Source organism: Pseudopodoces humilis, chromosome 13, assembly GCF_049639895.1.
Source record: "Pseudopodoces humilis isolate 2021_Gansu_Grassland_sample_001 chromosome 13, ASM4963989v1, whole genome shotgun sequence".
Taxonomy (NCBI): domain Eukaryota; kingdom Metazoa; phylum Chordata; class Aves; order Passeriformes; family Paridae; genus Pseudopodoces; species Pseudopodoces humilis.
The window spans coordinates 4,483,175-4,508,946 of record NC_142212.1 but is presented as its reverse complement, the minus strand read 5'-3'; the positions used below and the strand labels follow the sequence as shown (position 1 = coordinate 4,508,946).

The 25,772-nt window shown below is 43.7% G+C and overlaps 1 protein-coding gene and 1 long non-coding RNA gene across 5 annotated transcripts in view; one reads left to right on the top strand and one right to left on the bottom strand.

Moving 5' to 3' along the window:
• RAD54L2 (RAD54 like 2) overlaps positions 1-25,772 on the top strand; it is a 70,960-nt gene that overhangs the window by 22,490 nt on the left and 22,698 nt on the right. For 3 of the 4 annotated variants that reach the window (XM_014251709.2, XM_088061742.1, XM_005522193.3), the window contains exon 2: positions 1,734-1,940. In XM_014251709.2, the coding sequence (XP_014107184.1) occupies positions 1,790-1,940 (151 nt within the window). In that variant the 5' untranslated portion in view covers positions 1,734-1,789. Of the gene's footprint in view, positions 1-1,733; positions 1,941-15,380; positions 16,069-25,772 lie in introns of those variants that run through there. The other variant, XM_014251708.2, reaches the window with a different exon arrangement.
• On the bottom strand, positions 20,702-21,531 carry LOC148183205 (uncharacterized). The gene is made up of 2 exons (XR_015773643.1): positions 21,271-21,531; positions 20,702-21,120 (listed from the first exon to the last, which is right to left on the bottom strand). It is a non-coding gene; the product is annotated as an uncharacterized LOC148183205 (long non-coding RNA).

Genomic DNA, 25,772 nt, shown 5'->3' with positions numbered 1-25,772 from the left:
CTGGAGGTTACCGTGTTGCAGCAGCCTGGCAGCAACTGGGCTTGTACCTGCCTACCAGCAGACCACAGAAGCTGAATTAATATCTTTGGCTTGTGGAAACTGGCACAGTTCCACTTGAGCTAATTCAGGTTTTGGCCTTTTCTGCCATCTGTTTGACTAAGCCAACTTACTTTGTGTGACACGTGTAATAGTGGAGGGACTTCAGTTGTCTCTGCCTGGTGGTAAAATGCTCCTGGGACTGAGTGGTGAAAGGATTCCTGTTCCAAAGCCAATCTCTGCACAGCCTTCTCTTCCCTGTGTTTACTTTCTTTCTGACAATCTTCAATGTTATTGAGGAGCCAAGAGGGGCAGAGCAGGAGCTGATGACTTCAGCTGGAATAATTCAGCATACTCAACAGTTCGATTTTCAGCTCTGCTACAGAGGTGTTCGTCTCTAACCTTCAGGTTTCTGAGTTAATCTGGTAACTGCTGAAACACAGCTGAAAATGAAATGTAAGTGTTAAATGAAGTGAAATTTTAAGTGTTTATAGATATTTGAACTGTCTTATCTGTTTAGAAGTTTGGAGTTTAGTATTTTTTTTTGTTTTTAAGTGGCTGATTAGTTCTCAAACATTTTATAGTTTACAGTGGAAATGTGGTATAAGTAGGGGGCAGTGGGAAGTGAGTGATGAGGAAATGTTTCCTTTGTCTTTCTTTAAAGCTTTCTGGAGAATGTGTGGGTAGTAATTCCTCTGCAGCTTGATCTTTGAATTCATCCTTTGCTTATCTTCCTTAAGATCAAGATGCCTTCTTTATTTTCCTTTCTTGGTTGTGTTTCTTTTCATCCATCTTACACAGCTCCTTTAGGATCATTCTGTGTGTATGGAAGAGGAGTGCTCAGGAGTACTCATCACTGTCCAGAAGTAAGAGTGCACGATCTGAACAGATAAACTGGTAACTTTGTGATTGCCTCGGTCCTCTCTTCAGGCTTTATTTTTGTGTTCTACCACAACTTCTGCTGTGATGCAGTGGAGTGGTGTAACAGAAGTTATGCACAGCCAGCCCCAGTTCTTGTCCTTGAGAGAAAGGAAACACAAATTTTGTCTGATTCATCCTTCTTTTATGTTTACTATTCTTCCTGCCCTGTTTTACAAAGGAAGTTGAACCTTTCGAACTGGATCTTTGTTGTCTTCTGCCCAAATTATGAAGATAACATTGTTTTTGTTGTGTGGCTGAATCAGACAGTTCAGCTAGGCTGTGGTGAGGAGCTGAGTGACCTTTGTAGTGGGTACAGCTGAGGCAGGAGGGGGTTTCTGTCCCTGACCCTCATCTGCACAATGTGATGGTGTTTGCAGGGATCAGGGTAACAGGTATCCAGAGGGGATGCTGACACTGGTCCTTTTTTGTATGCTTCCTGTTTGGATGGTAGTGTTCTGAGGTTCTTCATATAATTTATTAATTTTTGCATCTCTGGATAATCAGGCATTGATACCAGGAATCTTCCTGCTGTGTGCATGTCAGGGATACCAAAGAGAATGGAGATTCTTCAGTGCTGGGCCTCTACCATTATGATCCATTTCTTATGGCAAGTGTTTTCTACACAGGATTTTGTGCTTTGTCTGGTATCTAAGTCTCTTGTTTAAAAGGCTGATTTGGTTTTTTCCTTTGGAGCAATAATGCTGCTCTGATGTTGAGCCTTGAGGCTCAAAGGTTGGGATTTGCTGGGCTCACCTACCTCTTTCGTGTCCTTCCAGGGCTGCCTCACGGTAGAACATGAGCAGGTAATGCACAAGGAGCACCACTGGGAATCATGTCAGACGAGTCAATCTCAGGGAGTGATCCGGACCTGGACCCGGACTTGGAGCAGGAGGATATGGAAGAGGAGGAGGAGGAAGATGAGGAGGAGGCGATGGAGGAGGACAATGATGGGGATGATGAGGAGGACTTACTTGATGAAAGTGGTGAGTGAATGGGGTTGGGAATACACATTGTTACAGAAAACTGGCTGTCACCCCTTGGGAGATGGTGTAAGGGTTAGGGTTTGTCCAGCTCTTGGTAGGGAGAAGTCTTTATGTGGCTGTTTAATTTAAATAGATATTTAATGTATGTTAAATATGGTCTCCTGGCCAAAAAAATATTTCCATCATGAAAACAAGCCACAAGTATAAATTGTAAGTAGGATAGAATTTTTTAAATAGCTTGAAATTTTGGGGAAGCAACTATATAAAGAAGTAAATAAGTCTATTTACAATTACTTGTATTATTTAAAAGATGTGGTGAAAAGAAATATATGTATTTCTTTTATATAATATATGTAAAATATACAATATATATAATAAATAAAAATTCTTTTATATAATATATTTATTTATTATCATTGGCTTGCCCCATACATAAACAATTTGATGGATGCTATGGGCAATTATTGCTTATTCACAGTAATAATATTTAACAGCTGGAAAATATTGTTTTCTACCAGCACACTGGTTGGGTTCTCCTTTGTTTGTTTCACAGTATGAAAGATGGAAGTGCTAAGTAAGTTGTCACCTTCTGTCCTCACCTAGTTTCAGCTGCCCTACTCTCCTCTTCAGGAGAGAAACAATTTAGGTCAAGGCTAATACAGGTGTTTGTTGGCCTGTGGTGTGCAGGTTACATTTGAGTGTTACTAGATAACAGTTCTGGGTCACAGCATGATCCTGGAAATGTTTGTTGGTCCAGAAGGGCTGATGTTCATGGGCACATAGACAGGGATGCAGAGCTCGGGTGGAAATTCCCCATGCTGAATTTGCCATCAAACTCTTTATATCACGAAACTGTAGCCAGAGCCTAAGGGGATGCTCTATTTGCTTCCTTTAAAATTGCAATTTTTAATAACTTCAAAGGGTATACAGGTATTTGAATACACCTACCTAAACCAACTGAGAGTAGTCTTCCTTTTCTTAGCATAAAATGTGTTAAAGAAAGAGACTTCTCTCTTCTTCTAGTTAGTAAAGAATTTTTGGCTTCAAAATAAATTGTTGTCCTCAAGTGTTGTTTGTTTTGTTGTTATATTCTTTCAGCCATGTGCTACTTGAAGATGCTGTTTTGATTTTAAATGCTTTTATAAAAATGTTTACACAAAAAAAAAATGTATTCCTCTTTTTTGTATTCACATGATGGTTTTTTCTAATGAGAAAGTAGCAGAGATGAAAGTGTTAGTTCAGGTAAGAAACAAGGGAATTCCCAATAGCAACACAGATAAGAGTTACAAGGTCACAGATTACTGTCTCAGGCTGGTGATGATGATGTCACTTTGTTCACAGGATCCTGCAGCCAGTGGAGTAGGAGGAAGTGTGACGTGGTTGCCAGACTTTCATTAACAGAAGGGAGTGTCTGTACGTCACATTCAATTGGGTCATTCCCCATGGATATTTTATCATAGATTTATGTACTTTATCATCAACATCTATATTATTGTGAGTGAATACTCACAGTTATCTGTCAGGATTATTCTTTCCAAAGCAAACAAGATCAATGTAGGTATACAGAACATTGTGAAATGCTAATGACAGCTATGTATTTTCATGTCAAAACACATTAGAAATATGTTCATGTTTTATATTTTTGTAGTGACTAATTAAAAATTAATTTTAACAAATGCAGAAAATAATGAGGAACAGTAAAAAGAATTTACATAAAACTAATATAAAATATTTTTTGTGGCTGCTCATTAGGTACAAGGGAAAACTCCCATGAGCTGAGCAAAGCTAGATTGCCTCTGAGGTTTCAGATTGTTTAGCTTTAATTCTGTCTGCCACAATATCAGAATGCTTTCTGGGTGCTTAGATGTATAATTATCTTCTGTGGAGGTGTCCAGTCTGCTTTTCCTGATATCTCCTAACAGCTACACACTGCCTCCAAAATGTCATTTGGCATCTGTATCACCTTAGATCTAATATAAACCAGTCTCCTGCTCTTTAGTCTATGAAGTATAACCAACTTCAGAATTAAGTGGTTCATTTTATTTTTCCAATCTGATGTTTGCAGTCCTGTTGCTTTGTAGACTAACCTCATTCATAAATATCATATTTGGAACAGACAGTTTTATTCATAAGAAGGGATGCAGTGCTCTGATGTTTATATTACGAAGCTTTTAAAAAGCTTAATTTTAATAATTTCTGTTAAAACTTTGTTCTCCCTATTCCCAGCTGTGCTGTTCTCCTCCCCTCCTGGTATGGTGGTTGTTCTGATCCCACTGGGGATCCTTGGGGATCTTTCCCTTGGGGATGGACTCATGCATATTTGTAGCACTACAAGCTTTAGATGATTATTAATCCTTCACAGCTATTTCCTTGGAAGGGCGACAGGCTGCATAAACATTTTCTCCAAACTGAAACTGATTACTTGTTTTAAATAATAGTGATTATATCAATTACAAAACTAATATTTTTACAGTTTGCTTGCAAACTAGTGGCTTTGTTTAGTATGTCCATGTATTGATAGCGGCTCAAATAACTGAAGAACTCTCCGGTGTTAATGTAATGTTACCCACACTTGGTGGTGGTCGATAGTATCATCTCAGACTTAGCAGTGACTTGTGTTTTGCACATTTAACCTGCATTTGTCTTTATGATACATGTTGTGTGTGGAGCTGATCCTCGTGTGTAGTTTCAGTTTCACAGTCTTCTAGGAGTTCTTTTTATATTCTGGTACTTGAGTGCTATCTTCAGTTTTGGTACATTTTTCTCATTTCTGCTCAGTTTTGTTTGCATTTAGTATAGGCTGTCCTGCAGGTGGTCTAGAGTTTAGTTTTCTAAATATTTCTGAGTAAGTGAAAGCTAATAACCACATGTCTTACATCCTTTATCCATATTTTCAGTGGTGGCCAGTTAATGAACCTGAGCATCATGTGCAGGAGCTCTTAAAGCTTTAGTCTTTTTTTTCCTAAAGTGCTCCTTCCAGAACATACCTATTCTGACACTCACAGCCCCTTCCCCAGCTGCCAGACTGCACACCCATCCCAGCAGCACGCTTCAATCCTAGCCAGTGGCTGCCACTGCTTTTCCAGCCTTGTCATCCCTGCCCACTTCATCTGTTTTCTCATCACTTGTGGGTTGCAGCACCTGTTTTATCATGTTTGATTTTGTGATAGCAATGCGTGACTGCTAGGAACTTTTTTCGTTAACTCCTTCAATCATTTTCACTAGAAATGTGATGTACTGATGACTGTAGAGATAAAGGGCTGTTTCAAGTCCTGCACTTTTTCTCTGATCCTGGTTGTTGCTCAGGGCTGTGTGGGACTCCATAGGAATAAAATCTAATTTGAGCAAAGAGGAAACAAACCTCCAATATGGATTTTACAGATAATTTCAAATGCATGGACCGTTTATACCTCAGAGCTTTCCCAGGGAAAGCTGTTGAGTGTTTGAATGAATCCCACTGAACTGTTCTGTTTTTCCACTTTGGGAATGTCTCTGGATTATTCTGACTGATGTCTCTGGAATTCATTATCTCATATTTATGCATATTGCTGTAATTCTGCTATTAACAGTGATGGCAAGTTTCTTGTTTTCTTACCTCTGAGTATATGGGTTAAACACTTTATTTAAGTGCAGTTTGGGATAGAAGTGGTTGCTCAGTTCTCTCAAAGATGTCTTAATGAGTGCAAGCATTCAGATGCTGTCCTCAAAGGCTCTTAGTTGTGTTTGCATTACAGGGTGCATGGTACAGCATGGTTGGAATTGGTGCTTTTAGGGTAAACAATTTTCCAGTACTACAGTAGTGCTGCAATTTTTACTGTACAAAGATACCAGCCAATCCCAAATAATAACATATTAGATGATACTGTTGTGATAAGACAAACTCCATGGAATTGGTTTTGTCTCCTGCCCTGTGTTGTGCACTTTTTCTCCTTTCCTGCCCCCTCTTTCTTTCCCAGGGCTGGGAACGTGCAAGCTCTGTGGCATCTCTGACTACTGGAGAACTGGAGGAGCTCCCTCTTCCCAGCTCAGACTCATACTGTTCCTCCTACTGCCTGACAAAGTGCTGGAGCAAACCAACACTGGTTTGTGTAGTTTTGTGGACATACAGGCTCTTAAAGAGGAGTGAATGAGAAGCACGGTTGGTTGGTGGTGCAGAATGGAAAGTCCAGGAGTGGAGGACACATGGGTGTAGTGATGTTTTGCACTGCAGCTCCTTGGTAGGGTGAGGTCATGAGGAAATCTCAGAACATCTGAGAGATTGGCACATGAGGTGAGGGAGGGGGTGAGACCCTTTTTCTCACCCTAGCCTCTTAAAACTGTGCTCATCCTGCTTATGACATTTGATAGCTCAAAGAGAGCTACCTTTCCTTTCTGCAGCACAATCCACAATGTATTGCAGTAGCTGCTCTCTGCTTGAAATTGAGCTGCCACTCGGTACTCAAAGTTTTGAGCTTCTCCCCTTGATACCAAGGCAAGAATTCTTGATTTCAGATGGCAGCCACAGCTGATCGAAGCTTGAAAAGATCTTTGCTTCCCTTGAACCCTCACTAGAGGAAAGCCTGTTCATTTAAAGGGGTCCTGCTTGACCAGCTTTTCCTACAATTTTCACTTGTTTTCTGGAGGAAAAATATTGGCATGAAATTATAGCAAGTATGGATTTTATTTAATATGGTGCTCTTCGTGGGTCTTCATTGTGGGGTGCAATTACATTGAAAAGTATATCAATTTGTAGCTGCCTGGGCAATTTCTTTGTCTAATCTGATGACAAAAATTAGTAGTTAATTTTATAGTAGTTAATAATTACTAGAAAGTTCATTAGCACCTGGAGTTATTAAAGCTGAAATTATTTTGAAAATCTGTTTTTAAAGTCGTGTGGAAGTGTGGGTTAATACTTCTTTGAATGATACATGAATGCATTCTTGAGGTATAGAGATCTGCTGCTCATTTTGGAGATGGTGTTATTCAAGTGCTTCCCTCCCCAAAGCATTCTGTCTTTTCTTCTCCCCAACAAAGTGCTGGAACAAAACAAAAGTGGGGTGTGTGGGAGTCCCCAGCTGGATGTGTGTGGTTGGGAACAGAGTAACTTTCTGTCCTTACAAAAAAGAGTAAAGTCTTTGGTATAAATCTGTTAATTTTGTGGGCTCCTCCTCCTCCTCAAATATGTGAGTTTTTGCTTTTTGACTGTAGTTATTGTTATAAATTAGGTCATGTTATACTTACCTGTATGAAACTGAGAGAGAGGCAGAGTATGGAGACAGTCTCCTATCTTGCTAAATGGTATCGTATTCTGTATCATTTTATATCCAGATTTAGAATGGCCCATCTTGCTAGAGATAAAAAGGAGAAGAAAATAGAAACTGCTGTTAGAAAGTAATTTCCCTGCACATTTACCTGAAACGAATGATCCTGCTTGTGTTGGTAAATGGAGATTTGTTCCAACAACCTGAAACCTTTTGCCTTCTACTTTTGACCAGACTGTACAGCATTCTCTTTTAGGAAACACTGGTTTAAAGTTGTCCTTCATATCTGCTAGAAAATTAAATTTATTCCTTAAGAAGAGGAGGAGTAATTAGGCACTTACTGCTTTAATCCCTCCACTCCTTTTAGAAAGCAGCCTTTCACAGCTGTGTCTCCAGGTGGCACCAAGGGCAGATGGGCATCCCAAGGTCGAGGCAGCCTCAGAGAACAGAACTGCTCTTTGAGGAGCCCTGCTTCCATCTGCTGCAGTGTGTGAGACACGGTGGCCTTGGTTGCTGCATGCTTCCTGCCTCAGACTGGTGACACGTGCTTTGATCTCCTGTCCTTCTTTAGCTGGAGGCAGGTGCTGGGGCTAAGGAAAGGCACAAGCCCATCTGACTAAGCTTGGAGTGACTCTTCTTGTTGCTTGAAAGTGGAAGAGTTGGAGCAAAAGGTATGGAAAGAAACAGAAGGCAGGACTTGCCTAAATCTGGAAAAGCCCTGAATACCATCATGAGGGAGGCTTTAAGTGTAATCTCCTCTGTGTTCTATACGTACCTATGCCAGTGGTGAGTCCCCATTAGTCATAATCCTGCAGTTTAGACTACAAGTGGATATTTGCAGTGCAAAAGGTGGATTTCTTGGGGAAAGAGAAGAGTGATGATTGACACCATCTCACTTTTTTCTTCTTGATGGACTTCCCAATGTAGATTCTTTTATTTTGGTTTTTTGTGGCTGGATGCAGCTCCCTCTAGAGCCCACCAGTACTATTTCCAAGTAAGCTGGAAGGGCATATCCTGGGGGGGAAATAAACCTTTTCTCATGTCTAGGTTTGTTGCCTGTGCAATGGCTCTGGTCTTAGTAAAGAGCCAGAACTGAACTTTTATGTACCACTGTGCACTTTGATCCTTACAAGCCAGGTAGGTTTTCATGATTGTAGTAACTTTATGTAGCCTGCCTTCCAAGCCAATAATTTGCCTGCAAAGAGGATGGCTTGTGTGGTATCATAAGAGGTACAAAAGCAGTCACTTTTGCAGGTGGCACCCATCTGTAAAATAATTTACTTGTCAACTAATATCCTGCCTATTGACATGTGTTTAAACGTAATCAAATTGTTGTAGGAAACTGCATTACATTACATTAGAAAATGATCCTTATGGATCAGTGTGTTTAAATGTACTTTATCATAGGTGCAGAGTGTGGGGCTCAGCCTCAGATGGTTGTGGGTAACTCAGTAAATCTGCATCCAATTGCAGATAGTGGATGTGTTTCTCAGGTGATGTACTGTAACTAAGAAGCTGAGGGGGTTCTGTTGTTCTCTCAGTTCCTCAGAGTGCTAAGAGGTTTGTGTCTGTTCAGCATACGCTCTCTGTGTCCACAAACCTTCTGTTCAAGACTTGTGTTGGTTTCATAGGACCCAAAAAAATAGGAGCTGGCTGGCTTCTGTGTTTCCACAATCCAGCTGAATAAAATAGAGAAGATGTAGTTAGTATCAAAGATAGAAAGAGTCGGGATGGTAGCATTTGCTGTTATAGCAGACCTGGTTACTGAAGGGTTACATTGAAATTACAGTGGAGGTTTGCCTCTCATTAAGGCAAAAGACCCACTGGTTTCTCTGGGAACTTTGCTTCATTACAGAAAGCTGCAGATTTTACCCATTGCTTTTATCCTGGTGGTTTCCCGGGAGCACAGTGTGTGTCAGAGCAAAATGATGTTTGTGTGTCCAGTCTGAGGGGCTTGGCCCTGCCCAGCCAGCGAGGGTCCCTGTCCCCAGCACGTTGTGCAGACCCTTGAACTGGATTTACTGGACTTACTAAATGGTGCTGTTAAAGAAAAATCCTCTTGGGTGCTTTGCTGGGAGCAGCCAATGCTGGATGCTTTATCTCCCCTCCTGCCGATTCCGGAGCTGCAGATTGCCTGGCTGGGCATTCTGTTGTATTGGGGCGGTTTCGGTGGTGGGAGGACGGTAGAGGTCCTTTGCCTTGCTGTTTGCCAATAAATCAGGGAAGAATGGGGAGGAGTGGTGCCTGAGGTCTGGGGGCTTTACTTGCTGATTCCAGCATTCTAACTAACCCTGTGAACTCGGTTATTCTCAGCAGGGTGAGGTGTGGCCTGGGGGCTGTTGTGGGAAGGAAGGATGAGATCCTGAGGAGTGCTGTCCCCCAGCCCCCTGTGCAGGGGATTACGGACTGCCGATGTTGCAGGTCAGTCGCTGAGCCTTCTCTCTGCCCGAACGCCAGGACTCCTTCCCGGTCTCCTCGGCTTATCCCGAGCAGGGGGAAGCTCCGAAAGAAAACGTCGGTGACTCCCCTGCCCGCCTCCCAGGCTCTGTGACAGCGGCTTCCTTTTTGAGAGGGTGGCACAAAGTCTGGCATAGTCTGAGTGTTATATAACCTGGAGTAATGACTTGCTTTACTTCTTTAAAAGGAGGTGATGACGCCAGAGCTCTGCTTCCTCCAGAGCCGCCAATTGGGCACAGGGACTGGCAGATCTCGTGAAATGATGTGGTGTTATAACCAGCTACGCTTTCCCCCCCTCTTTTCTCCCTCCTTCCCTTTGATCTATTGCGTATGATGGAATACAAAATAGAAATCTTTCTATGCAGTTCAGGAGCAGCCCACGTCCATGGCTCTGCATTTTCTATATATATATGTATATGGAGTTTCTCAAATGGTTTTTTGCCTCTCTTTTATCTCTTCTCTTAAAGCTGTCACAAGTGTGAGAGTAGCATGAAGGTGTGGGGAGCAGGGTCAGTGCGTGAGCTGATGTTAATTGAAAAAACAATTGCTCCAAGTTGTCTTCCTGCTTTCCTGATAAGCTTTGCAGGATATAGAGATTGTGTTTTCTTGGCCAAAAACTCACTTTTTTTCTTTTCATAAAGCCAGAGAATCTCTAACAAAAGACATTCCCACTCGCTCCTCTGTCCTGTTTGGTACCTTTTTCCTCCATGTACGTTTTGGATTGTCAGCTTTGTACCACACCTTGCCATTGCTAATAGATACTGTATTCCCTCATCTGCAATCTCTGTAATGGTGATGAAATCATATGGAAACTAATTAGCAAATTTGTAATGTGGTATTTTCCCTCTTGATCAGGTAAGGAGTGGCAAAGTCACTTTGCCAAGTTCACCTGATGAGTGTGAAGAAGCCAAAGTGAAAATCCTCTGGTTTACATTTTAAGGCAGCACCCCCTTTTATGTTCAAATGTACTAGGTGAAACACTTCCTTGATTTTCATCTGAGGTTAAAACCATGCAAAGGGTCCTTAATTTAATTTTCCCCTAATTTATATGGCATTGTGCTGGTTTTAATGACTGGTTAAATAAAATGTGCACGGAGCTATATGTTATACAAGTGCAATATTAAATAATGAAAGTGTGGAAGGAGGTGAGGAACTGTTAATTAAATTAAAAGTATTCTTCAGATTTTAAAACACAATATCACATCATAGTTATTTCCTTTATTTATCTTTTTAACTTCTTGCTTAGGCTTTAAAGAAACTGCAAAACTGAATTTTTAGAAGTGTCTGGTTCATTGTTTGGATCAAAGTATTTTCTGTTAACAATATTTTGTACTGCAGATGTTTAAAATGTGTTGTTCACATTTTCTTCGATATGTAGTTCACTGACTCAGCCTCAAAAAAATTCTAAGTAGGAGTCAGAGGACTTTATTTTCACTTGCAAATATGCAAATAGGAATGAGACAGGAGAAAGCTACAAGATAAAATCTTTTTGGGCTAGGTGAACAGAAGCTTCTAGCTTAAATCTCTGTCAAAACAAATTTTGCAATTAAAACATCTGCAGGTAATCTTTGTCTGTAAAGTTTTTAAATAATTGAACTGCTAGAAGCAATTTTAAAGTGGTACTTTTGTGTACTCAGCTTGTGATTTGTGTCAAATTTGCACATAGCTGAAAATGAATGGAATGAAATGAAAGCTGTACCAAAAAGCTCTTCAGTGATGCACAAATACATTGTGTCATCTACAGCAGGAGAGAAATTGAGCAAGTTACAGAAAGGGAGGAATCAGTTTATTGAATGTAACTGGGATTGTAACTCAATGGATTTAATTTTTATTAAATGATGATAAATATGTATGGTATATATTCTTTGACTTTAAATCATTATATTGGCTTTGGTACATGTAAACAACCTTTGAAAGCTTTGGAATCTCAAGCAGTGTGTTTTGCCACAGTGCCAGTGTGAAAAGCATTTGCAAGAGGCACTTCATTGTGTCACTTCCTGTATTTTGTGCAATTAGATTTTTGTTACATTATGTACAACTTCCCAACCTCCCCCCACTTATGATTTAGATGAATTTGGGAAAGAAAATAAACCAAGATTTATATTAATAAAATAAAATGAGAAAAAACCAGATTTATCAAAATTCATGCCTTATGGTTCAGTCTAAAGCTCACTAAAGTCAATGGAAAAAGTCCTCTGGTTTTCCAGGGTTGGTTTAGATCTTATTAAAAAAAAATAAATTATTTGCAGTGCAGTGTTTGTTTAAAAAGCAAATGATTCTCAAAGCCCAGCAATACTAAGTTGCCAGCACAGGGTGTTGTGGAGTCCAAGTGTGATTCTGTCTGAACTGTTCTGGGTGGATAAACAACACCTTATACTGTGTCCAACTCAAACCTGGTATTCTTGTGTTTTCTGTGTTGCTAAAACAACATGGAAACTAGGGCAGGGAAAGTGGCCTTAATGATATGTGTATGTGCTACTAGCAGGTGCTAATCAAGAGTGAAATGTGCCTGTCAAGCCTAGTTCACTTTCAGTAACTTAAAATTTGGGTTAGTAGGCAGCTTCCCTCTACAGCGGAGGTCAGTGGGGTGTGCAGAAGGAGCTGGTGGATGTGGAGCATGGCTGGGAGAAAGCTGTGGGCTGGGGAAGGGACTGTGCAGCCAGTGTGGAGCAGCTGAAGGTGGGCAAGGAAGGTCTCTTCTGCTTTATGGGGTGGTGATGAGGATGAACAGCCTGGAGAGAAGGGAACAACCCCAGCTTGCAGGGACCAAGAGCAGGGTGGTACATCCTGATCCAGTGCTTCTCTCTCATGCTATCCTCACTGAGCTTGGATCAGATCACTCTTGAGAAGGCATGGAGCTGCTCAGTCTGAGGAGCAGGGGTTGGGAGGTTCAAGTTGGGCAACAGCTAGGGAAGGAGCTACTCCACCTTGAAGGGAGTGCATGTTTTGGGACATTTTGTTGAAATATTTCTTAGTTTAACTGACTTCAGTTTGATAATGTTCTTTGCTATATGAAGGAACTAGTCCTGATATACTTTACGGTCAAGTTTCTTGTCTGTATATGTCTACAGGTTAGGTATGAGTTCTAATGCTTGTGAATTTGCAGTGTTCAGGGATGCTGACATTGCTGCTGGAAGCACTTGTCAGCCAAATAAAAAACATATTCTGAAGGATCTTTGTCTTAATAGTCTATGAAAATACAAACTTCATAGTGTTGTTTGGGGTTTTTTTAACAGGTAATCTTCTAAGTTTTTAGCAAGGGAATCTCTCAGGTGACAAAAGTTTTTTGAGAAGCCTTTTGTGATGTATAGCACAGTCTGTATGCTTGCAAAGAGCTTGTGGTTTGAGATGAGGAAGGTAAGGTGTGACAGCTGGGTAAGATTTCAGACCACAGGCAGGGAGAATGTTGTTCCTTACCGGTAAGACTGACCTCATGGAAAAGCTATTCAGTAAATGGACTTACCTATAACAAGATTACCTTCCATGAGGAGATAATTTTATAAACTGACTGTTTCAGGCAGATCTAATTCTTGGTTGTGTGAATATGTATTTATTCTGGCTAACAGTGGTAGCCTCACCAGCAGGCTGTTGTGAGTAGGAAAGCTAGAAAAATTCCTTTTCCATTTTGCACACTGAGGTGAAGAAGGGAATTCCCTTTCTATTGCTGTGTGCAGAAGACAGGTATAGGTTTCCTGTTTCCCCCAGTGAATTGAATTTCCATTTTTCTCATGCTTGACTGCTGTAATATGGATGTGTTGTGGTTTAACCCCAGCTGGCAGCTCAGCCCCACACAGCCACTCACTATCCCCTAGTGGGATGGAGGAGAGAATTGGAAGGGTGAAAGTGACGAAGCTGGTGGGCTGGGATAAAGATAGTTTAACAGCAAAGCAGAAGAAGGAATTCATTAACTCCTTCCCATGGGCAGGCAAGTGTTCAGCCATCCCCAAGAAAGCAGGGCTCCATCACAGTAACAGTGACTTGGGAAGACAAACACCATCACTCCAGACATGCCCCCTCTCCTCCTCCTCCTCCTCCTCCTTTCCCCAGCTCTATATGCTGAGCATGACACCATATGGTCTGGGGTATCCCTGGGGCCACTTGGGGTCAGCTGTCCCAGCTGTGTCCCCTCCTAACTCCTTGTGCACCCCAGCTTCCTCACTGGTGGGGCAGTGTCAGAAGCAGAAAAGGCCTTGAACTCTGTGTTAGTCCTGCTCACCAACAGCAAAAACATCTCAATTATCAACACTATTTCCAACACAAATCCAAAACATAGCCCCATACTAGCTGCTATGAAAAAAAATTAACTCTCTCCCAGCCAAAACCAGCACTGCATGCTTTGCAAATACCCAGTTGTATTTACCCAGTATTTGTTTTTAAATCTTGCTTTCCAGTTTCAAAAATCTGTTAGGTCAGATGCTGAGGTCATGTTTGCTTATTTATTCCAACCCTACAAAGTCCTTATAAGGCTTGTTACAAGATCCTTGGCTCTGCACTTTTTTAATATATTTGTCCCTCTTTTCCCCCCATGATAAACATTGTGTGCCAGCCAGGCTGTTTGAATCTGTGACATAGGTGAAAGGCTGTCTTGTTACTCAGTGTCTTAATTGTAGAAGAGTTCATTTTTTAATTTTTTATTTGTAAAATTTATATAGCTCTAATTATGAAAAGGCATTTTGGGTTTGTTTCAAAGTTGTGATGTACCCTGAAGCACTGAGGGTGTTTTGATGGCAGCAAGTATTCACAGTTCCTTGCTACCCTCTCAAATAAAAGGTCAAATAAAAATGGCTGGAGTCACACAAAGAAAGAGGAACTGGGCTCTGCCCTGGCTGTGCTTGCAGACCTTTAGATCAGCTTTTGCTGTTGTGAGTGCAGCTCATTGTCCTGGACTCCTGCAGGTTTGTGCGAGGGCTGTTCGGACACCACCTGCTTTGCATTTCTTGTGCATGTCCTGCCTTTCCCAGCGCTCCCTCACCAGCTGTTTCAATAAACAGCTGACTTGGTTACATGGACAAATGCTCACTACCAGTGAGCTAATTTCATTACATGTCTCTCAGCCCAGGTTTGCTGTTTATTACTGGCATTAGATATGCCTGTGAGGGGAATTGGGCATGGATGAAGTCTCTAACACTGAAGAAGGTCAGGCAGGCTGGATAGCCTTTAGGGGTTCAACCACAGCTTTAAAGGACTTATTCTGTACTTACTTATTCTCTCTTGTGCCTGTCCTGATGCAGGTGAATGACTGGGACAAAGGCTTACTTAAAGTAATCTTCCACTCCACAAATTCTGACAAGTTCTTTCCTGAAAACTGAGAAACATTTTGTAGTGGTCTACAAGCTGCTGATTTAACCAAGCAAACAGGATGCTCTTTCACCTGTTACTGTGCAAACAGGTTACCAGCTCCATCAAATTGCTCAAGTTTCAGTCTCAGTTGTCCAAGTTTCTTGCAAATTAGCAGGCACCATGCAAATAGCTCATAAAATCACAATTGTGTTCAAAACCAGAAAGGCTGTACTCCTTTCTGCATCTCCTTCCCACCCACTTTTCCTTACATGCTCTGAAGCTGGGAAGCAGAGTTAGGGTCCTGCATGTCCCCTGCTCTGAACGTCCTGTTGTCTGTTGGGATTCCCCTTGCACGGGGCCCCACCGGAGCCTGAACGGTTATGTAAGGATTTTTATTTTATTCTCAGTCTTGGTCTCTGCCACTAGTTGAACTGGATCACAGGCTGAGTGAATGGGATCTGATCCGTACAGCGTGCAGCTCTGCTGCTCCAGAGGAGAGAGACCTCCCCCGTACACACCCACTCAGCCTCCCTGCTCCTCTTCTCTCTTCTAAAACTCTTTTCCTCAGCATAGCTGAGGTTGCTCCCGGGAAGCCAAACCATCCCGGCAGCACAGCTCCAGGCATCGGTCCCCAGTGGAGCAGCAGCTACCTGGGGCAGGGCTGTGTTGTTTGACTCTCCAAGCAGGGGAGGAGATAGTGACAATTTTTATTTAGGCTGAACACGAGGCATATTTAACTAGTTATATAACAGTGACCCTGGTCCGTCTCGGCTGGGTGCAGGGAGGATATATACGTACTGCTTCTCGTCACACCAGTTGGGTGGATTCAAGCACTAGGAGATATTTACCAAAGTTATTTTCAGAAACTTTAAGAGCAGGTTTCCCTGCCTGTACCCTGGACTGTTTTATCAGGAGTCTTTTCCCGCCTGCAAACTGAACAGCCAGTGAGAGTGGATTTAGTGCTCGCTGGGCTGTGGGAAGAGATAAGGAGTTGTCAGGAGTGACTGGAAACTTTTGTCCTGAAGACCCTGAGACAAGAATAGCAGAAGAGCTGAGAGTGTGCAGCCTCGTTGAACAAGTGTGCAGGGAAAGGGCTTGCCTCGGTGCACTGAGCAGCATGCTACTCTTGGATGAGTCTCAGCAGTTTCCAGGTAGGACACAGGTGGGGATTTTTGAGGGTTGATTTTTCTTTCTTTTTCTCCTTTGTTTTCGTTTCCCTCTTGCTTTCCTCTTACAGGCCATTCATTTTCCCACCCCTGGGCTGGAGCACCCCGCTCAGTAGCTAGTAAAAGGCATCAGGAACCAAGGCTCTTCTGTAGGTCCCAGATTTTATTGTGCTCCCTACCAGGCAGGAATGGAAAAGGTTGAGATTTAGAGCCTTGCAGTGCCTGTTGGCCTGATGGAGGGGACATGAAAAGGAAGCTCACTCTTCCTTTGTGGCTGTAATTCTGAAGTCTTTGGTGATGTGACATTCTGGGTCTGGCTGTTACTGTTTCTGCTGCTGTTGTGTTATAATGCTGCAAAAGTTATTTTTTCCAAGAGAGGAGGCAGTTGTTACTAGCAGCATTGTTCTATATCCACTGTCCTCTCCCCCACCCCCTTTGACTTTGGGTGTATGCTTTCCCTGTAACATCCTACTTGATAAGAGTTTCAAGAGCTTCTTTTGTCGGTGAAATATTTGGTGACTTGCTGACCGGGCAACAATCTGAGCACCAGGCAGAGCTGTTGGTGCTTGCTCCAGATCCCCTAATTAGTGCCTAAGAGACTAAAAGCTACTTGGCTGTTTCCCCCCCTGTCAAATGGAAGATGCTGGTGAAATCCTAACAGGAGTTTACAGTTTGGGGATAGCTGCCACTTAATTTGTTTGCTGGTGGGAAGATGTATGTTGGTTTGAGCAGATCTGAAGAACTTTCTAAATTTGTAATTTAACTTCTTACTTTGAGGTGAGGTACTTTGTGATGTCAAGCTTCCTGCACCTTGTTCATGTGGCAAATACCTCCCAAGACATGCTATAAACCTAACAGACTGATCAAATATGGTCCCCAGGAGTTCCAACTGTGGAATTCTGGTTTATTACAGAAGTGCAGTGTGGTTGTCATGAGTTTTTACAGAAATAAGACATGCAATATTTGTTATCCATTAGTGGGAAGGGGAGTTCTAGAAAAAGAAATCCATCTTGTTTTTCTGGTTGTGGTGGCAGGACAAAGAAGCTAATTCTGGGAGAGTGTGAACTGAGTAAAAAAGGAATTACAATAGAAAATGAGTTTGGATAAATGAGGAATCTGGGTGATGATACAAGTGGCTTATGTAACTTAGTCTAGATAATAGGTATAAAAAGAGAAGACAGGGAGAGAAAGATGCTTTTGGAAATGAGACTGTAGGTCATAGATGGAGTGAGAATACAAGGTTAGAGGCCTTTCAAAAATTTTGGGTGGAAAGGTATTTGTACAAAAGTAAGAGAGCAAAAGTGCAAATTAACTCCTCTTTGTACTCGTCAACTTGTAAAGTCTGGGACAAGGTTTGTCACAGTCTCTACCAAAGTCTCTAGCAGGAGAAAATTATCTCTCTTTCAGGAAGCTTTTTTAACTGATCTAATGAGGTTCTATTCTGGCTGGTAGATCCAGGAGAGTCTCCATCACACTTCTGCACAACCTTCCTGTCCCAAGAGAGATGATAAACTGCACAAGGTCACTGAGTGAGTCTGTGCAGAACTTACACATCGTGTGCTTCAACCACTGAGCAATGTTTTTTTTTCCTCTCTGGTTTATATGGGTTTTCCTCAGTCCAGGTGCCTGAACAGTTCTTTGGGGTCTTCAAAGTAGCAAGTTCCTGTACATGCAGTGCTGTGATACCTTTTTGTTATTTTAAAAATATTTCTGAAAAGTTAGAGCAGATTTTAATTATTTTATGGTAGCACCCACCAGCTAGTAAATCAAGGTTTGTTGCAGCACACTACCTATCCCCCTGTTGTCCTGTGAGAAAAATGTCTTTTATGTAAAGATCCCGGTTTCCTCCTGACATACACATATATTTATTTTTTGACCATAGAGGTAATTGTCATTTTAGCAACCTTAGGAAGGAACCAGGTGCCTGTTTCTTTTCCAGGCTTTAATGTGCTTAGATTTTAGGGTGTTGTGTATTTGGGGGGGGTGGAGGGGTAGGGGGTGGTCCTTGTGACATCGTGACTTCAGTTTGTGCGAGTCTGATTGCCACAAACAACTTTGCAGCCTTTTGTCAAACTCCTTTAGCAGCACCAGTATTTTGGAAAGGAAAACTAGAAACAGATCGTTCTTTCAGCGATGGTGTTTCATCCTGGTCTTATTAACTTTCTCCAGTGCTCTCGGTCACTTTTCTGGCTGCAGTTGATGGGAGAAGTGCCAGTGGAATGCGGTGGCACACAGGCTCAAACTCAACAATTTGAATTTTTCTCCCAAGTGATGCCTCCCTCATTAAACAGAGTTCTTAAAAATTCCTCTGAAATTACTTTAGACACTGAGGCAGAAAAAGGGAATGTAGCTGAAGTTCTGTGCTTTGTTACAGTTCTAAAAAAAATCAAAAAATATGTTTTGTTTTTTTCAAGTAGGAAATTATATTTAAGGAGAAGGAGAATTGTTGATTAGAGCTCAGGGAGCCAATAACTTGAGTTACTCAGCACTGATGCCTACCTGATTGCTTTGATTTAGTTTCCTCGTCTGCACAATGGGCAGGAGGGTTACTGTGAGGAGCTCATCATGCCCATGAGCTCCTTTGACACTGATGAAGGTACAAATGACACTATTATAATTTTGAAATCACTCCTCTCTTATACCACTGCCATCAGGACTCGTGCTGGAGGATACCTTGTGCTGGGATTATTTCCCATGCTGCTCTTTTAAATTAGGAATGTGTGTCACCTGTCTTCTCCCTGTCCTTGTTAGCAGGTTCTGAGCAAAGCTATGGTGAGAGCTTGAGGCAGAGTTTAAAGTTCAGCAGATTCTTGTTTGTTTGCCATTTTGGTGGCCTTGGAAGTGTGTGGCAGCAATAATCCCTTCTTTATTATTTCTCATTGCTCTGAGGGTATGCTGGTATAAAGCTACAACTCCCAGCTACCTAGTGTAAATTAATGCTTATGTAATCATTGCATAATGCAGAATGCTTGCTCCCCTACTCGTCCTCTTTTCTTAGTCCCTGAAATTTATCCCTAGAAGAGTCATGGTAGAAGCCAGCTGGATTTGCTGTGCTCGGAATGTGACAAGCCCCCATATGCATCTATTTTCTGAAGCTGGAAAGGGGAAATTTATCTTTGTTACCTAAATCAATATTTAGCCACCTCAATAAACTAGGTCATATTTCTCTTTTTTGAAAAAGCTTTGAACTGTTGTGAAAGTAAATAAGGTTAAATCCGGTTACTTGTGGTTTAGATCCCCATGGTAATTTTCGTAATCTGGCTGACAAAACTCTATTCTGGGTTACTAGTTAACTGGGATAACCAGAAATGGGAGGTTTCGGTTCCCTCCTGCACACAGCTTGTTGAAAACTTCCCAGCACTCAGTCTGAAACACTTCCTGACTCCAGAGCAGAGCAGTAGCTTTATGTAACTCATTGCTCTCGCACACCCCTGGCTAAAGGACAAATGTGACCGGTCCCCACTTCCCTTGCTAACTTAGTGGGTACCTTTCTTGTCTCTGTTTCTGTCTTCACTAAAGCCCACAGTGTCTGTGCAAGAGGGGGCACCGCAGGAGGGAACAGTTTAGGTTTGAGGACTTTTCATCGGGAAAAGTAGTTTTGATTACACACCTAGAAGAGGGATGGCAGGTAGCAGCGTTCTGTATTCTCTCCAGGTGTTGCTGTCTCAAAGTGCTGTGAAAATGTTTGATTTGAAATTTCACAGTCCTCTTTTGAGCATATTGGAGCTGGAAATGGATAAAGGATTGCCCACTGCTCCAGAGCAACCGTGAGCCTGTGGTGCCTGCGAAAGGGACAACCGGATGGGCACCTCACCTGGGCTGCATTCATGGGTTTGTGCAGGGATGGGAGGAGATCCTGGAGGGGCTGGGTGCCAGAGCAGGTACCTGCCACACTCCCGTGGCAATGGGGCGCCAGTGGCTGTGAGCCTGTGCCATACAACAGTTATATAAGTGCTCTTTGGTGTTTATGTAACCCGGGTCTCAGCGTCCGCAGCATTGAGGCCCAGCCAGAACAAGATCTCTTGGGTATTTGGGGCCTGGTTCTGCTTGCATAATCCCACGGTTAGAAGATATATTGCCTGTCACCAAAGTTGGCTGTTTGATATTCCAGTTTGCCTCTCAGCACTTCTTGGCCGCTTCCTTGCCCTTTGGTTTCTGGGTGGTATATTCCTTGCTCTGCCCTTCAATTCTGCTGTCTTTTGTTCCTGAAGGATTCCTTCAGGCCAGGAAAGGAGTTTTATTCTGCACCATAACCTCATCAGCGAATGGTATGCTGAAAGATGTCTGAAGGAAAAAAGAAGGGAAGTGCTGCTTTGTAATTTATCTTTTAAAGTTTTCCATGGATTTGGGCTTACTTCTTGCCAAAGGAGACTGGAGATGGGTTTGACCTGTGTATGCTCATGGTCTGGCTCCCTCCTCATGCTCTGGCCCACAGAGTCAGAGCTGGTGGCTTTTTCTTTAGAGCTCATCTCCTCCCTCCATCCTCTGGTCCTGCACTGGGGACAAAGGCAGCCAGCCATCCCTCACCATCAATCTGCAGATTTCACGTAGGTGTCGAACCCACAGCGAGTGATCGCTTTACTGATACTTAGAGAAATGAAAAACACGTTACTCAGACTTCAAGCAGCGCTCATTGTTATACCAATATGACAGACTCTGTGTCTGGTTACAGTGACAGGTATGAACGACAGACCTGGGGTGGTTAACTCCTAGATAAATCAGCAACGGGAATGAAGACGTACGTGCTTTTTGACAGTTCAGGGAAGCTTCCCCAGGGATGAGGCTCGGCCCGAAAGACGCCCTTGTGCCTGGCAGTACGGTGGCTGTGACTCAGCAGGACAGCGGGCATCGCAGCCGGCAGCAGAGCTGGGGCGAGAGCGGAGCGAGGGTCGGTCACTGCCGGGCTCAGCGGGCTGCGTTCCGCTGGAGCCGCCCGGGGACAGCCCGGCCCGGGGCTGTCGGGCCAGCGCCTCACGGCCTGGCTGCCCGCTTGGCCAGGGCGCAGTGCCTGGCCTGGGAGCTCCCACAGCCGTGGTCCTGTGTGAACAAGCGGACAAAAGGCTGGTCCCGGCTGTCGTACTGGCAGCAGTGGCAGCTGCTGGTGACCGGAGAGGGCCGAGGGGCGGCCGGGCGCGGGTGCCGCGGCCGGCGCGGGGGGGCAGGTGTGCCGGGTTATATAATACTTACATAATTAGGGCTTTGTTAAGCGCTGGTGGCTGGGAGGAGCGTCCTGCCGTCGAAGACTTAGCCCGATTATTTTCCGAGGAGAAAAAAGTCTTGTTGCTAATTAGCTGCCCTGACAGCGGCTGCCGCGGAGAGCCCCGAGTTCCCGGAGGGGCCGCGTCCTGCTCTATCCCGCTCCCACCCCCTCTGAGGTGGCTTTCCCAGGGCTTTGGGTGGAAGCAACCAGGTGTTGATGTGTGCCGTCTTTGTGCCTCTCCTGGGTGTTGCAACAGGTAAAGCCTGGAGGAAGGGAATCTGAGCTTTTCCCCTACTTTCACCAACAGTGTACTTGAGGGGTTTCACAAGGAGTTTCCTGCCTCCAGCCCAGCCTTGTGGTGCTGAAGTGTTTTCACACAATGCCACCTCTGTGAGAGGTGCTTCTGTGCAGACACCACTTCTCCCTTCTTGCATGACATCCACTAACAGCTGCGCCAGTTGCATACAAAGAATATTTTGAAAATATTTCATTTATATTGCACAGCTGAATGCAGGATGAGCCAGAAGACTCTGGCTGTTGCCAGCGTCCGAGTTGATTGCTGTACTACTACAGTTAGAGAACCACTGTTCTTTGTGAGCCAGGTACAGTTGCACTCTGGCATCACCTATCCACCATTCCAGCTCCCAGCACGCTGGAGAAACATCACATAACCCCACAGAGCATCTGCCAGGCTGGCAGAGCCTTTGTAGTCGGGCTTGCTCTGCAGAGTTGCTCCTCCAGCCTTTGACACTCCAGTTGTAGTTCAGTGTGTCAGGGACTGAGTTGCAGCTGGAGCTGTGCAATTAGACTTCCTTGTGCCATCCCTCAGTGCTCCTCCCATTCCTGCTTTGACAGCTCGGTACTGGCTGTAGTAGCACTAGCTAGTATTAGCTAGTATCTGACAGGCTTTTGCCCACAAACTGCATAGAAGTTCCCAGAAGGCCTGCAATAATATTTAACTGCTCTTTGTTCTTTGTGCAGGACAAAAGAAAGCTCCCAAAATAAGAATTAACTGCTCGCTGCTCTGCATGCAGCTATCTTCCTCACCATGCATGCACATCCCTGTCCTTAGGATAGGAAATAATGCCCAAAGACTCAGCAAAATTGTCCTATTTGGTATCCTGAGTTTCCATAGTGAAATGATTTTAGAAATAAACAAGTGTCTGGTTTTCAGTGCTGTGTCTTTCCTGGAGGCACTAGAGTTACACTGGCAATGAAACTGGTCTCCCAGGAAGAGGTGTACATAGCTCTAGCTAGCCCTGTTAGCTGGCTAGTAACTGATTAGGCAAGGAAATCAGCAACCTACACAATAGTTTGTCCACTGTTCTCTTGGATCTTCTTATGCAGCAACCTCAGGTAGGAGACCCTCAGATCTTTTGAATGGGAATTTTCTGTACACCTAAGAGTGCTGACTGTTGCTAGAGCCAAACTGTGGATGCACAGACACTTGGACTTACTGAGGTGTACCTTGGAGTGTGGAGACTGGCTGTAACACTGTTTTTCACTTACCTTAGTGTCAGAAGACAGTTACACAAATGTTACACCTCAAAACAACCTGCTGCTTCATGACACTTTGCAGCAACCTGATCCATTTTGCAGAGCAAGCTGTGTTGAGAGCAATTCATTACTGAATCAATGATCTAGAGAATATTCTCCAGGCTGAATCCTGTGCTGTTGTAACAGAAGTTTGAGAAGGGAGGTGATGAGGTGAGTTTGGCTGCAATAGGAGGTGCCTGACTGCAGGACAAATCTTTTGCTGTGTTACACATCATGAGTCACAGCTGTGTGCAATGTTTAGGGACAGATCACACCACACAGGGAGCATCCGAAGCAGCGTTACACAGCAGTCACGACTCTCTTTCCTACAGAGACTTCTGAACTGTAATACTGTGACACGCAAGTTTTGGTTGAGAAACCAAATGCCTCCCCCCTGTTTGTATGTGCATCTGGGGGTGGTGCTGCAGCTTATTGAGCAAAGAAAACCTGCAACCTCTGTCCTGCAGCACAAACCAGAACTCTGCTGTAACCAGGTCTGTTGGGTTTTGAGAGTGCAGGCACATTTCACACCTCTAAAGTGCATGAGAAAGGATAGTTGTGCCCCTCTTGGCGTTCAGGGTACCTTGCAGGACAGAGTGCCTAGGTGTGTGCAGGTGTCCATAACCACTGGGAACTGTTTGGGGATTTCTCAGAGCTGTTGCCCACCTGAAGGAGCAGTTTCACTGATGCTACCACCACTTCCCTTGGGAAATCCTCTTTGTAGATCTGGTGAGGACAGCATAAAAGATGGAACAAAGCTGGTGTGAACCGCCTGATTCTTGATGCCCACTGTGTGTAACCATGGAATGGATTTACACCCTTGCCAACAACCATACCTGACCCATGGCTGTCTTCTGCTGGGCAGACTTGGGCCTGCTTTTTCTGATGTGGCTCATCTTGCTGTGCAGGGCTGTGCTGGCTTGTCACCCCCCAGGCTGGTGGCAATGCTCTTCTCAAGCAGGCAATGTGGATAAATGCCCAGGTCTTCCTAGAGTGCACAGCAGCTCCAGCATGATCAGACAGTTGTCAACATGCAAACGTGGCTGATGAATTTTTGTGTTGTGTAAAACACTACTTGTATAACCATGTCAGAGTAGTGTGTTGAGCTCCTGTTACAAAACCATAATTGCATTTCTGTTGTAGATGTAGGTTTGGCAAAATTGGGGCAGGATTATTCCATTGATTACCTGATGGGACCTGTTCAACGAGGCTGTTCCCACACTCCCTCCAACCCAAAGATCAGAGCTGTTCTTATACAAAATAGGTGTTTGTGTGTAGTTATTGTTTCTTAATGTGTTTCTGTCCCAGTGTGGGTCCCATTTACACAGCTTGGAGCTCACTGTATTGGAGAGCAGCCACACGACTGCAGCAGGGAGCCTCACTTTTCATCTGGGTTGGGTTTAGGCTGTGCACATAATCAGGAGTTTAATACAAAGCAGCAGCAAAACAATTCCTGCTGGTAACTGCCAGCTCATGCCACAGGTGTGGCGGGAGCTGTTGCAAGGTTAGACTTGCGATTTTTTCATTGTGTTAGTTAAACTTTGTGAAGTGCTTTATTCATGGTGGTGGCAAGGATAGGAGCAGCCTTTGGGAAGCTGGCTGTCCCCTGAATCCCACTGCAGCTGAATCAGTGAGATGTTTGGAGCTGTCACTAGTGGGGAAGAGCTCTCTTGATGCATATGTGTCAGGAATGTGGGCTGAGGCACAGATTGTGTTCCTCACCTCAGAACTTGTATTGGCAGGACAAACACCAGCCTGAGCAGACATGGCTGTGGCGGATGAGGGCTTGTACTCATTGCAGCACCAAATTCATCAAATTTTGGGCTTCAGGTTCCTGGTCAGATGAGAATTATATTCTAAAAGCCCTGTCCAGCTGTGTGTAGGTTTCACCAGGGCTCATATTACATATCATTAAGAGGAAAGAAAAGGTAAAATGCAGAAATGGAATGAGTCTACATAGGGATTATACAACACATCTGGACACATAGAGAAGACGTAATAATTTGGGCTCCTGAGCCTTTGGGTTTTGCTATTATCATCCTTGTCCTGAAGACACCCTTCCCTGGCACAGTGCAGGTGGCAGGGTGGCTGCTGGAGGAGGTGATGTGGGCAATTGCTGGAGTATGGGGAGGGAAGCGCTTCCTCTTCCAAACAGGCATGGCTTTGTGCTCTCTGGTGCCTTGTCAAGGTCCTCCAGGCACAGGGTGAGATGGCAGCAGTGTAACCATGGCAGTGTTTGTCTCCGGTTTAATGACTCATCCCGGAGCATGTGATCACGTGTGCAGCCTCCCTGCTTCCCTTTGCCCTATTTCATCCAATCTTTTGATCTAGTTATATAACCAGGAGTCAAGAGGGGTGGGGGGAAGGAAACAGTGCTGAAGAATTGCAGGTAATGTGACTAAAATGTGTCTGTAGCTCAAATAGCAGAGTTGTTGTCTGGGAAGCCTGAGAAACTGGCTTTATTCCCAGCACCGTTCTCTGTCTGCAAGTGAGCTGATGCTTGATATCTGAGCTTGTAAATCTAAAGAGGCATGGTGGGAGCACAGGGCTCTAAGACCTTGGCTGTGGTAGGAGAACTGCTGTGCTTGTAGCAGTGAACCCCTTTGCCTTTATCTTCATATGCATAACTCTCCTTGCATTCATCATGAGATCTGTTCCATCCTGTAAGCTGTGGACACCTGGTTTGTAAGGCTTGCAGACAGATACTCACAGAAATGTTTGAGCTCCTCTGCTGGTACTGGTCCATGGTGGGCTGAGCTCTGAAGTCCTAAATGTGTTCTGACAAAACCTTGCAGCAAATGCTGGGGTGGGTCTGGTAGGATGTCTGGAGAAGAAGTTTGCAAAGTTGGTGCTTTTGAACAAGGTGTGAATCTACTTCTAGTCATCTCAATTTTAAGATGATATGACACCTCTTAAGATGTCTTTAAGATGTGACTTTAAGATGAGATGATAC